This window comes from Schistocerca americana, chromosome 8 (genome assembly GCF_021461395.2).
Source record: "Schistocerca americana isolate TAMUIC-IGC-003095 chromosome 8, iqSchAmer2.1, whole genome shotgun sequence".
Classification (NCBI taxonomy): domain Eukaryota; kingdom Metazoa; phylum Arthropoda; class Insecta; order Orthoptera; family Acrididae; genus Schistocerca; species Schistocerca americana.
This window is the reverse complement of record NC_060126.1, coordinates 503706772-503720695: the sequence shown is the minus strand read 5'-3', so window position 1 is coordinate 503720695 and position 13924 is coordinate 503706772. Positions and strand designations below refer to the sequence as shown.

The window sequence follows — 13924 nt, the reverse complement described above, 5'->3', positions numbered from 1 at the left end:
TTTGTTGTAAGTAGCAGTCTGTCTTTTCCTGCATTGTTGTTTTTTTGTTGGCGAGGCACCTCTAAGGAAGGACATTGGCTGAAAGCTTAGTAACAATACAGTGAATGGTGATCTTTGCTCTTTCCATTACTTGCAGACAACAGTCAATTCATTCATATAACCTGTGAAAAAAGATATCCTCAACTGTTGAAAATCTGACATGAGAATGTTTGTGTTCATCACTGGTTATTTACTATGGGAAGAGACCAAATTTTTACACCAAAACCAAACTGTTATTAATAACAGTGTCGTTGTAAAACAGAAATGATACCCTGTACAGGCATCTGGGAAAGGCTCTTAATTTTAAATGTGAACATTTTAGGTAATGCTTTGCAGTGAATGTTATAAAATAAAAATTGAAACTATAGTTTACTGTAATCAATCACATTTTATTTTTATTTCGATTGTGTTTTGGAGAGTTAAACCTCCATTATTGGTCAGATTTATGGTAGTAATTAAAGTATACAGGGTGATTCAAAAAGAATACCACAACTTTAAAAATGTGTATTTAATGAAAGAAACATAATATAACCTTCTGTTATACATCATTACAAAGAGTATTTAAAAAGGTTTTTTTTTCACTCAAAAACAAGTTCAGAGATGTTCAATATGGCCCCCTCCAGACACACGAGCAATATCAACCCGATACTCCAACTCATTCCACACTCTCTGTAGCATATCAGGCGTAACAGTTTGGATAGCTGCTGTTATTTCTCGTTTCAAATCATTAATGGTGGCTGGGAGAGGTGGCCGAAACACCATATCCTTAACATACCCCCATAAGAAAAAATCGCAGGGGGTAAGATCAGGGCTTCTTGGAGGCCAGTGATGAAGTGCTCTGTCACGGGCTGCCTGGCGGCCGATCCATTGCCTCGGGTAGTTGACGTTCAGGTAGTTACGGACAGATAAGTGCCAATGTGGTGGCGCTCCATCCTGCTGAAATATGAATTGTTGTGCTTCTTGTTCGAGCTGAGGGAACAGCCAATTCTCTAACATCTCCAGATACTGTAGTCCAGTTACAGTAGCACCTTCGAAGAAAAAGGGACCAAAAACTTTATTGGCTGAAATGGCGAACAAATGTACAACTAAATGAAACTTTATAGCTCCCTTAATTCGCCGACAGATAGTGCTTAGCTCTGCCTTTTGTCGTTGCAGAGTTTTAAATTCCTAAAGTTGTGGTATTCTGTTTGAATCACCCTGTATATTACATGTACAACTTTTGGATAACCTGTGGCACTGCCTAGTGGAGGGATTGGGGAGGGGATGGGGGGGGGGGGTGAGCTATTTTAGTACAGGATTCAAAGTTACTTGAAATTTTTTATTGCTTATGTGAACAGTAATATATGTTATGTAAACAAAACAGAAAATGGAGCCTGTGATCACTGAAAGGAGTTTTCATTTATGGTATATTAACCTATGCAATCAGAAACCTTCTCATAACTTTGAACCTTCTAATAAAGTAACACTTTTGTCTTCTGCTACCAGGCATTGCCTCAGGTTATGCAAAGGACATACATGTAATACACACATGCATTATTAAACAATGGAAAATCCAGGATGGAATGTAACAATATAATTAAAAGGATAGTTGCTACTCACTGTATAGCGGGGATGCTGAGTCACAGAAAGACACAACAAAAAGACTGTCACAAAGTTAGCGTCCAGCCAACGAGGCCTTTGTCAAAAGTAGAAAACATACACAAATGCACACACTCACACAAATGCAACTCGTGCACACATGACCACAGTCTCTGGTAACTAGAGCCAGACTGCAGGCAGCAGGGCGTTAAGGGAGAGGCAACCAGGTGGGGGTAAGGAGGAGGCTGGGGCAGGGAGGGGAAGGGATGTCAGGGTAGGGGTGGGGGATGGTAAAGTGCTGCTGAGAGAGTGCAGGGATGAGGTGGAGAATGGGGCAGCTAGGTGCAGTCAGGAAGTTAGACAGAGGGTGGGGGAAAGAAGGGGGCAGGGCGGAAAAGGAGAGAAGTAAAAAGACTGAGTGCATTGGTGGAATAGAGGGCTTTGTAGTGCTGAAATGGCAATGTGGAAGGGGCTAGATGGATAAGGACAATGACTAACGAAGGTTGAGGCCAGGAGGACTACAGGGACGTAGGATATATTTCAGGGAGAGTTCCCACCTGCACAGTTCAGAAAAGCTGGTGTTGGTGGGAAGGATCCAGATGGCACAGGCTGTGAAGCAGTCATTGAAATGAAAGATGTTGTGTTGGGTGGCGTGCTCAGCAACAGGGTGGTCAGTTGTTCCTTAGCCACAGTTTATTGGTGGCCATTTATGTGGACAGACAGCTTGTCGGTTGTCATGCCCTCGCAGTCTGACTCTAGCTGGCAGAGACTGTGGTCATGTGTATGTGAGTTGCATTTGCACGAGTGTGTGCATGTATGTATGTTGTCTACTTTTGACAAAGGCCTTGTTGGCCGAAAGCTAATTTTCCAACAGTCTTTCTGTAGTGCCTTTCTGCTACTCAGCATCTCTGACACACGCATTATTAAAAGAGATAAATACACCTGATATTGAAGGTTTAACCCTCTGGGACACACATTGGAAATAAACAACTTGCAGTTTCAGTAAATTGAGATGCCTCTTAATGTAATGGCTGAGTAATGCAAATTGCAAAATGTATCCAACCATAACTTACACTGAATTGTGTGCTGAAATGTATTTAGTCAGCACTTAAGTCCTACTGGAATCACCTCCATTGTCACCAATGGCTGACTGCACCTACATAATTGAAAAGCAACATAACTGGGGGTCCTACATTCATGGTTAAAGCTTAATTGCGATTAAGTTGTCTCTGTGCTGCACCAATGTTAAATGCTGGTTACTAAAATGCTAACCAAAAATTTGACTGCAGTTAACTCCTTGTTACAGAGAAAAGCACCCATTGTATGTGCAAAGATAATGGTAATCACTGTCTGTAGTACCTATGCATGGCTTCTCAGTTTGTTATCATAAAGTGGGTAATGTTACTGCACTAAGGCGAATGAGGAAGGAGGCCTAATTTTTTAAAATTTGAAACTGATATCCTTTTAGAGCTAGTTAGTTGTAATGCAAAAATTTTAGAATGCAAAAGAATAAACTAGTGTATTGTTAAGAAGATTGACTCGTAGGGCTTTAACAGCAAATAATGCTGTACAACAATCTGAAATACATACTAGTAGAAGTTATTCATTAACTCAATTAAATGTGCATCCCATTTTCAGTTTCAAAATTGAATATAGTTAAACTGTGGTGTCTAATGTCTGTTTGCACAAGCTTCACATCCACATTCCCATTGTCACAACTAACATCACTTTGAATAATGTACTTCTTCACATAGATTTCAAAATTGAGATTTGTTGTGTAATTTAATTTCAATGGAAGAGGAGATTTTTTTGAAGTTGTTCATCATCACTGAAAAAGATATTTACTGATAATATGCAAACATGAGGCAGTCCACAAAATTAAGATATAGGTATGTACATATCAACAAATGTTTTGAATATCATAGAGTTTACTACAACGACTTTTTCTAGTACAGCCACTGAGGTTTGTACAATACCTTATCAACAAAATAAATATAATTCCTTCTGAAAACAACAATGATTTCAGTTACTTACAAAAAACTCATTACAAAACACAGCAGGCTCTCTCCTAAATGTATATTTTAAAAACAAAACAAAAATTGAAAATCTTTATCTCATCATGATGATTATCAGTCTTTATTAGTGAGTACATCATCCCTGCACACCAATGTGCTGTTACACTGTGCAAGGCATGTTCTAGATGAGACCTTAAACAGGCTCCTTGCATACTCAATTGCATTAATGTCTGGGGCTGTGCTGTGCAGTGTAGTTGGTTGACGTTGCATCTTTGAAGGCACCGAGACTTTGTCATCGAATAGTATTAAGTTGCCTCCGACTTCATGTCTGCAGGGATTTTCAGTCATTTGTAGGACCTCTTAGAGGTATTGGGGGCCAATCTAATTGCCATAGATGGTAATTAGAGGGATCTGCAGTCCCATCATTATTACTGCCCAGAATATTACACTTCCACCTGCAAATGGTTGGACTTCCTGAACATATTGGTGTTCCTGGTGTCATCTAGCGCTTCTCCAAACCCTAACATGTCTAGCGTATAGTAGCAAACCAATCCTGGTCTCATCAGTAAACATGACATTACTCCATTCTGCAACGGTCCAATGTTGATGTACAAGAGCCTAGGTCATTCTATTGCACCGGTTCTGTGACTCTGTGCAAAATTTCTCATCAGTATTATGGAATGAAGACCACCATGATGCTATGTTCTACACACGGTTTGGTCTGACATATGAATCCCTGTTGCCTGTGAGAAGTCATTTCCAAAATTTCTGGCAGCTGATATTGGGTGTCTCTAAGCCGACAGTTGGAGCAAACGATCGTGCATTTGTGTTGTCATATGAGGTTTATCATTCATATTGTCCACCCCGATAGCTGCGTGGTCAGCGTGACGGAATGCCGTGCAAAGGGGCTTGGGTTCGGTTCCCGGCTGGGTCAGAGATTTACTCCGCGGTCGGTCGGAGATTTTCTCCACTCAGGGACTGGATGTTGTGCTGTCCTCATCACCATCATATCATCCTCAACGACACCCAAGTCACCGAAATGGCGTCAACTCAAAAGTTTGCACCAGACGACTTGTCTACCCGACGGGAGGCCCTAGCCACAGGACATTTCATTTCATCCACATTACCAGTCTATCTGTACTTTCTCCACACCTTAGACATACCACTTTGAGTGACATGTAACTTACCGGCAAAATCTTACTGTGTATGACTTGCTGAAAGTAAAGCCACAATCCTGACTCTGTCAAAGTGCTGTATGCCTCTACATGGCATGTTGTTGCAGTCCTGAACACAAACTAAATGAACCTGTCATTGATACTGGATTAATCACGATGTGCTGCTGTGACAGCAGTTCGTTTACTGGACTGGGGAATGGCCACAAAGCATACCAGTTGTAAACACCGTCCCGTATATGGGCTCCAACTGGGCAAGGATCAGTGAGACCTCTAGTATCGTAGACTACATTTTGCAATAGAATTCCAAACTTTTTTTGAGCATTGTACCTTCTACAAGAAGTTTCATAATAACCAAAACTTCCAGCATGTAACTTGTGTTTTCCTTCTGACATAGACTAACAGTTATGTTAGAGTGTCATGATCACTGGAATAACATTCCAGACTTTGGCATTTGCAACAAGAATTGCAGCAAATGCATCATTTATAATAAATAACATTGACTAATGCATGTCATACATCTGTTAAATTAAGAAAAAAGACCCAGAATCTTTTAGAAAACAAAAGATGAAAAAAATTGGAAGGAGGTGGGCAAACTTGGTACCTTTCTCTTCACAGCTTAAGTCACTGACAAGTAGGTTACAGCGTCAACCAGGGCAGCCATCTCTCCAAATCAGTATATACCGTGTAAATACCATATCTGGAAATGTTATTATTTGATATTTAACTATGACAAATTATATCAAAATTATGTGCTTTTGACAGATCATCATTGTGCTGTAGCACTGAAATCCACCAGTGAATCCACAAGTACATCAATACAGTTGAGGCAACAATTACATAGTCAAGATATAATATGTTTCATCTTCTACACCATCTAAAACATCAAAAGTCACCGCCACCTTAAGCAGTACATATTTACTTGTACAGAACAAAAATGTATGTACAAATTGCAATGTGAATGTAAAATGACTCATTCCACATCATTACAATGCAACATAAAAATCATCCACAGGACATGTAATTAAATAACTAAGTAACTATCAGTTAAAGATAAATGAGCCTCTTATGTTGGTTTCCCTTCCATGAAGTCCTGGATTTTTAACACTTTATCCATGAACAGTCTCATATTTCCTCTCATTTCCAGATGATAAAACACCTCATTTTAAAAATTATGATTTTTGTCCTCTCTCTCTCTCTCTCTCACTCTCTGATGTCTCCTACGCAATAGAAGCTTGAATTTTTACCTAATTAATGAAAAAATCTTTAAATTGCTAGATTTTCTGTCTAACAGCTAATCATGCTCAGGTCTACAAGGAAGATTTTAATAATCATAAGAAGGTAGACTACATGTACCATTTTTTTTTTACAAAAATTATATAATTATGAAAAATAAATTTATCTGAATTTTCTGTTATGGAAGCAATATTTTTTATCCAAAGTTTCTGCTGCTGTAGCTACTTTTACCAGTACCACAGCCACCACCACCACTGTTATGGAAACTACTACTATGGGAACTAACTAAATTGTGCTTTTTAAGTTATGGCCCCAGGCAATACAGCTGTATAATAAAAGAGGAAGGCTTTTAGTTTTCCATGTCTTCTGCAACTAGTTTTCTGATTGTAAATTATTAATATAGTACATAAATTTTTGTGAAATTTTCTACCTTTTATGGCTTAACATTCCTTTACATTGCATTTTGCAGCAGCCTCCTGAAGGCAACAGTGATCAAGCCAGTGTTCTGAGTGCCAGACTACATGAATCATCTGCTGGAGAACCTGAAAGAAGCCCTAATTTGTCAAGGGATAGAGAAATCAGAAGAGTGTCTGATGATCAGAAAAGTAGTGATACCACGAAAATAACAGAGAAAGTATTAACTGATGTAGCACGTGAAAGGCGGATATGTGAAGAAGATAGTGTTGTGACAAGAACACGTCCAGGAAGAGCTAGATACACGGACAGAACAGAGGAAGAATTGCGGACAGGTTCACTACGAAGGTCATCAGCACCTCAGCAAGGTCCTGGATGTATTCGTGATATGGCTGCACTATTTGAGGCTCGAGATATGTCTGGCTCAACATCTACACCACCATCACAGCCGACCACAGTGGCTGCAAAAACTTATGTGTCTTCTGTGTAGCACTGTTCAAGTGAGGTATGTTATTTATTTCATCAAAGTAGTCGTTAACATCTTACTCATAACAAAATTAATAATAGTAGTAGTAGTAGTAGTAATAGTAATAGTAATAAAAATGTAATAATAATAATCTTTTTTACTATTGTCCAGCAACATCCATACAGTTAATCATCAGTTCACTCTTTTGCTATTCTTATCACGTGATATACTGTGAGGATAAGATGATTTTGTCTTTGTAAATATTAATCCTTTGGTCATCATCAAACTTGATGCTTCACATCAGATTTCATTGTTACTTGGCAGTTTTAGATGGTGATGTGTACACAGAATACACATTACTTTCTCCTGTCTTGTCAGTTTGTTGATGTCTACTCTCAGGGGAAGTAATTTGCACGACCCTATTATGTGATGATTCAAAGCTGGAATTATTTTCTGCTTTATCATGACTAGATACTGCTTCTCACAATTTTGAATTATTTTGCATCTTTTTGTCCTTCTTGATGTCTTCTTCTCATGTCTGAGCCAGAGCTGACCGGTTGTAACAAAATTTTAGCATTCTAAAAGTTCCACATTTTTTAAATAATATTCAACACCCTGTCTCTGAGGAACCTATTTCTTTTCTTAAGTGTCTCTTTAGCTTTTGATTTATATTGTTGTTGCAGGATTTTTGTCTGTGTTTGGAGAATGCCCTTTACATATGTTAGACTTTTTTAATGTATTGTAAATCTATTATTGGTGTTTCTTTAAATTTTAATTTTTCCCTGAGTCAGTGAACTGACTATTGATAATAGCTAGGAAAGAATTCTCACTTCGAAAACTGAAAGAATGCAAAATGTTGTGAATTTTTCTCATTAATTCTCATGTTGCTAAGATGATAAAAAGATTGTTGCTAATCCACTGCCATTCGAATTTTTATCTGATGTTCTACTTTATTATGACAGTAGTAGTGATTTGTCATTCCTTGATGTAGTTTTGTAAACACCTTAAATATTTGGATTTTATTCATATCTTAACAACTTAAATAATGCATTTATACTATTTATATCAAAAGGAAAATTCATTTTAAAAGACTATGAAAATATGAGACAGAATTATCAGCCAGTACTTACCTGCAACAGGTGAAATTCTTAGCATTGTGAATAGACACACACATGTAGGTACAAGAAACTATCCTGGCTTTGGGAACTTGAGTTCTTTGTTCAGAGAATACTAACCAGCAATTTTGTCTCATAATTTTATAATTGCCATATCTGTTTGCTGACATGTGTATTATTGGTGAGTACCCTGTACATGTTAGAATATTTGCTATACTTACTTATTGCAGATATTTGTATTTTTGCAGCTATCGAGGGACCTGATTGGTGGAGTGAAGTTTCCTCAAACCAGACAGTTTCTGGAACTGTACATCTGTGATATATTGCATTTATAATGTTTCAAGACAGTTGCAAAACTGGCAACAGAAAAACAAGTAGCTGCAGTTTTAGCTTTTGCTTATGGAGAGGCATAAGGATCATTAAAGATCTACTGTTTAACAGACTGCTTTCTGGACAATATTTATTTATTTATAAATATATTTTTACATTGTTAATTGTTTTGTAATGGATGCTGTGTTGTGTTCTGTGTAACACAGGGTATTTTTCATTTGCTGTAACAATTTTTACTGCATTTACTGGACCTCACTGCTGTTATGAAGAGAAATAAGTTATAGCAAAAACTCAGAACTGGCTGAGATTTGAGGATATAATGCTGGACTTAATATCCGTATTGCCAGGAAATATTCATTTCTGTTTAAGACACTGACATATGATTTGTAGTACACTCCTCCTGAAAAATTATCTTGTACAGATGTTCTCTGTATGAGCTTTTTACAGAGTTATGTAGAACTTTTGTTTACCTTTGATTAGTTAGCTCAACTTCACCCTTTCTTTTATCATTTTTATTTTTTTAAAATAATTATTGAAAATTGTATTTGTATTTCATATATGTCTTGTTACATTTCAAATATATTTGTTACTGTTTTCTGCTTGATAGTTAACATATTAAACACTTTAATAGTGTTATGTTCACTCCAGTTGGTAATTATTATTTTTACCAAGCTCAGTATTATGTAGAGTGTTTCACTTAGGAGAGAAAGAGATAATGTTTCATAATGGTGTCATTCCAGTGGAATGGATGAAATAAAATTCATCTAACTATTGACAAATGCTGAGTAAAGACATGCTTTGAACTTTCTTATCATCTCTGAAAAAACTGTTGTACTCCAGTTTGGCTGTTGGGCTAATGTATGGACACACATGACAACACATCAATTAGAGACACAGTGGCAACAATGGGACAGGATTTTACCATTATAATATTGGGGATGTTGCTGATCATCAGTGTGCCATCTGCAAATCACTATTTTCAAGGCTATTTTTGTAATAATATTCACATAAGCATATGCAATTTCTGAAATAGCTATCGATAAATTTATGTCTCTTTCGTGGATGAGAATACTGTGAAAAATTCAGTTTTTGTTGATGAAATAAATCTTGACACTTGTTCCTCTACATCTTCTCAAAACGAATTTCTGTAAAGAAACTTGTGTTTTCACTGAGCAGTACATGCTACAAGTATATCATACACTACAAGGCATTTGTATTTTTAAGAGGAGTCTGGTAGTAATAAAGCAACATGAAATGATCATAGATATACTTCAAAGTATTTACTCAGTACATTCTTCATTCAAGAAATTATATGCAAAGGGACCATAACATTTGATTGCCCATGTAAGTAGTTTTTCCTTATCAGGATCTTCCATAAAAAATGTGTTTTATCAGCTGATTATTATTTGTTAACCATCATGAGATTCCACACTGTTAGATGTATTGTTGTTGTCATTAATGTATATTTATATCTGTACTTTGTACAAACACGTGCAATGTAAACATCTTTTTCGGTATATGTATATAATATATGAATGCAAGTTGGTTGCTTATACATGTAGAATGTTAATGGTAAAAGATACATTTTTCCTGTTCCTAAGCAAGATAAACATAATGTCGTAACACTATGCTACATGCTACCTGCTTGTGAAATTTTCATTGTAAAAGTTTTGAACAGTCTTGTTGCAATAAGTTAGAAGCTTTAAGAACATTTATATTGTTCTTGGCATATCTGCTGTTTGAAACATAAAACGCAAACATGTTAGATCAGTCTCGACTTTGGAAGTAATAAAACACACACACACACACACACACACACACACACACACACACACATATACACACACACACACAAAATTCACATGTTACTCCAATGACATTCATCATGCTAATGAAAGATTCAAAACCTCATACTGCAAAAATATATTTTCAGCAACCGAATGATCGGTTTGTTAATAATTGCAGTGGGATATAATTATAGTAAATTATTATTGCATCAGTATTTTATTTCAGGTTGCTGTACATAAGATCTGAACAAGAAAATGTACTGTTCAGCACTGACACTGTGAGGTTCAGAGGACAATATTAGCTCAAAAATGAGAAATATGAAGCTGCATGTATGATTTATATAAATGGTGTGCATGTAACGTCTTCTAAAATAGGTGAGGTTATTTTTATACATATTTGACTTGATTTCTAATTGAAAAACTGAAGTTGGTTGATTGAAGCATTGCTTTGCCAGAGGAGTGAAAAACGCAGATGAAGGAAGTTATTTAAAATATTGATTGTGAGGGTGTGAGAGTTCCATAACTGTATTGATGTTAATGAAGCTGTATTTGGAATGAACTATTATTTTCTGCTTCATATTGGTGTGATGTACCAAAGGATGGATTCAGTATGTAATATAACGGAAACCCACACAGCAAGTTCAGTACTGACAGTGGTTTTTACTACGAGACTCTTATATTACTGAGTAAATTGCATGGGCATTATGAGTGTGACATACTTGAAATGTTCTTTTGCAACTAGTTAAGCATTTCAATAATTTTCAAAAAACTGATGATTGTATTGTGACTTATACATATTTTATATCTTTAACTAAAAATCCAGGACTTGGCTAAGTTGTAACACAGTAGAACACTGAGAATGAAAAAAAAAGCTTTTACATTTGGCAAATTCTGTGTCGCACCCTGAATGGCACTCTTTTTTGTGAAGAACTATTACTCAAATTAATTTATGTCTTCTAAGCAATGAGTGGGATCACTAGTGCACAAATTTAAGAACGCATTAATATATTCTGGCACTTTCCATATGTAATGGTTTTATGGATGTGCTGTTTTATGACAAATATGCAATACCTGTGTTACTTTTAGCCAGAAAAGTGTTCCTTTGAACGTGATTGCTTAAATCTCAGACATATGAAAGTTGCTTGTTTTTAAAATCTGTGTTTTAGACAAAGAGCCTCCTATAAACAGTCATTTCTATCAAATACATAAAAAGCTGCAAATCTTTAAAAATTTCTCCAGAGTATTAATAAGGAAGTAATATCATTGATATCATGAAATTCATAAAATATTCAGCACAGAGTGATGTAGTGAACAGTGACGTATCAACCTTCTGCCACTGGGAAACTAAGGGACTACTTTTCATTAGTATTTGCCATGGGCACCTTGTATAACAACAAGGCATGTGTTATGAGCATGCTACCGTGTAGAGAAACAGCATAGAGACCACTAGCTCTCGAGCTACCACTTTTTTCTAGTTTAAAAACACACACACACACACACACACACACACACACACACACAAATTACAGTTAAGGTGATGCTTAGTTTGGAGCATTTGGTGGGTGTGTAGTTGTGTGTGCTCTTAAATAAAATAAAAAAAAAAATACACTTCGACATAGTAAAGTCTCTGGATGTAACATTTGTCTATGTATCATACATCAAAGAGCTACAGGTGAGTGACTACAAATCCTTATTTTTGTTTGGCATCAATTTAAAGTGTTTTAAGAACTGAATAGGACAGAAGAATAGGTAAGAATGAGATAGTCTCAAAAAGGAATAGTTCCATAGTTGCTGTTCTGGTCTTAAATCCAAAGACTAGCAAGGAGAGCTACATCAAACCAGTCAACCCTGTGCAAGCTGCTTCATGTCTGAGTAACCACTGCAACCTTCATCCATTTGAACTTCCTTGCTGTCTTAAAATCAATTTTTACTCCCCACACTTACATTACCAAATTAGTTATTCTTTGATACCCTAAATGTGTCCTACTGATCCTCTCCTTTAGTCAAAATGTGCCAAAAGTTCTTTTTTTCCCAATTCAATTTAGTACTTTATCATTAGTTATTTGATATATACACCCATCCAATATTCAGCAGTCTTCTGTAGCACCACATTTGACAAGCTTCTTTTCACTTAGATCTGCATAGGTAATGATGAAGTACCATGTACCAAGAATGTTTTTAGGGTTTTAAAAGAAATGATGTAGGGTGTGTAAAGAAAGAGCCAATCAAGGTATAATAATGATCAACATCTTGCCTCTTCTGAACTGGCTTTTCATCCTTTCTATAAAGGTTGGTAAGATATTTTATTAATATGGTGGTGCCTTTTGATTTTTAGATGGCACAGAAGATGAAAAATATAATATCTTAACCATGTAAATTGTCGCCACAACCGTATTAGTGTACTCGTGGAAAGGGGGAATCTTTTTGAAGATTACAGGAGACAGTAAATTTGAAAGAAGACTTAATCTTTCAAGAGAAATAGTCTGGTGGTTATTATGATAGTTTCATTACCTTTTCGTTGGTTGCTGCTGATGGTAATACTGTTCTGTCTTTAAGGACGGCTTTTTTGTGTCAAACCTCTTTTTTTCCCCTGAAGCATGCTGCAGTTTGAGAGAGTTTCATAGCAGACACATCACTTTTGTTTACAAATCATCATTAGTCATAGTCTGTGTTTATTAGTCCTTTTTACACATTAAGAAGTCGGCCAGCTTTCCTCTATCATTAGCAGAGGTTGAAATAAAAAAGAACTTGGTTGCTCTATCACTGTTAGTGATTTTTTGTCTTTTAGGAACCTCCTTTTCTCTTACTGCACTGCTGTTCTATGCACTTTGCTTCACTTTTTGTAAAACTCTGCACAAATTATCTTTATAGAAATTTTACAAAGCTCAGAGAGTAACAACAAAGTTTTTTTGACTTCAGCCTCTGCTCTTGACATGGGGAAAAACCTGTAGACTACAGAACAAATAGAAAGGAGTAATAAACACAAATCACCACTGATGATGTTTTGTATATAAAAGCCAGTGTGTAACAGCTAGTGCAGGAGATGGACATGGCCATCCAAATAAATTTTTTCTTATTTTCATTGTGAACTGCAAGCCTACCTTAACTTCACACCAAAAGAAGCATGCTACCCCATTCCACTGTAACACAAGAAGCAAAATAATAATAAAAAAAATTGTGAAGCTCAGTATGCATTCTCTGTTCAGACTGTGTCTTTCTTCCAATTCACATCTGTATTTTACATTTCATTTCATTGCGGTGTGACACAAGGTTTACGTTACAATGCCAATCTAAGAATTGTGGTTCAACCTCATCCAAATCTAACAACTTTAGTTCTTTAAATAATATTCCAAAATATTTTGAATAAAGTCCTTTTGTCAGCTATCAAGCAAAACTGACATGATGACAATCTTTGCAGAGTTTTGCTAGTAAAAAAGAAGTATGTGAGCTAACTTCCAAAAAGGATTTTATGCTAATTGACACTGGTCATGAAACCATATGCACAAAATATTTTATCTCTCCTATCCAATCGCGATATTATTGCTCTTGGCCTCCCGCAGCTGTTATCAGAAAAACACGGTGACATTACGGTAAACAAGTACAGTTGTGACTAAACGAAGTGCATCATATTTTAAATGATTTCAAGACAGTTGTCCACATCTACTATCAAGTGGTTCAGTGTGCCTTCGCGAAATATCACAATGAAAACTCATGATATGCCGACCAATGTGCTGTCACTCCCAGGTGCAATAATATTGTGGTTGACTAATAA

General features: G+C 36.3%; 1 protein-coding gene across 5 annotated transcripts in view; it reads left to right on the top strand.

Moving 5' to 3' along the window:
* Positions 1-11673, top strand: part of LOC124545508 (GTPase-activating protein CdGAPr) — a 437898-nt gene extending 426225 nt beyond the window's left edge. For all 5 annotated transcript variants that reach the window (XM_047124453.1, XM_047124455.1, XM_047124454.1 and 2 more), the window contains exons 17-18: positions 6510-6959; positions 8284-11673. In XM_047124453.1, coding sequence (XP_046980409.1) covers positions 6510-6944 — 435 coding nt within the window. In that variant the 3' untranslated portion in view covers positions 6945-6959; positions 8284-11673. The remainder of the gene's footprint in view (positions 1-6509; positions 6960-8283) is intronic.
* Positions 11674-13924: the final 2251 nt, after the last annotated feature.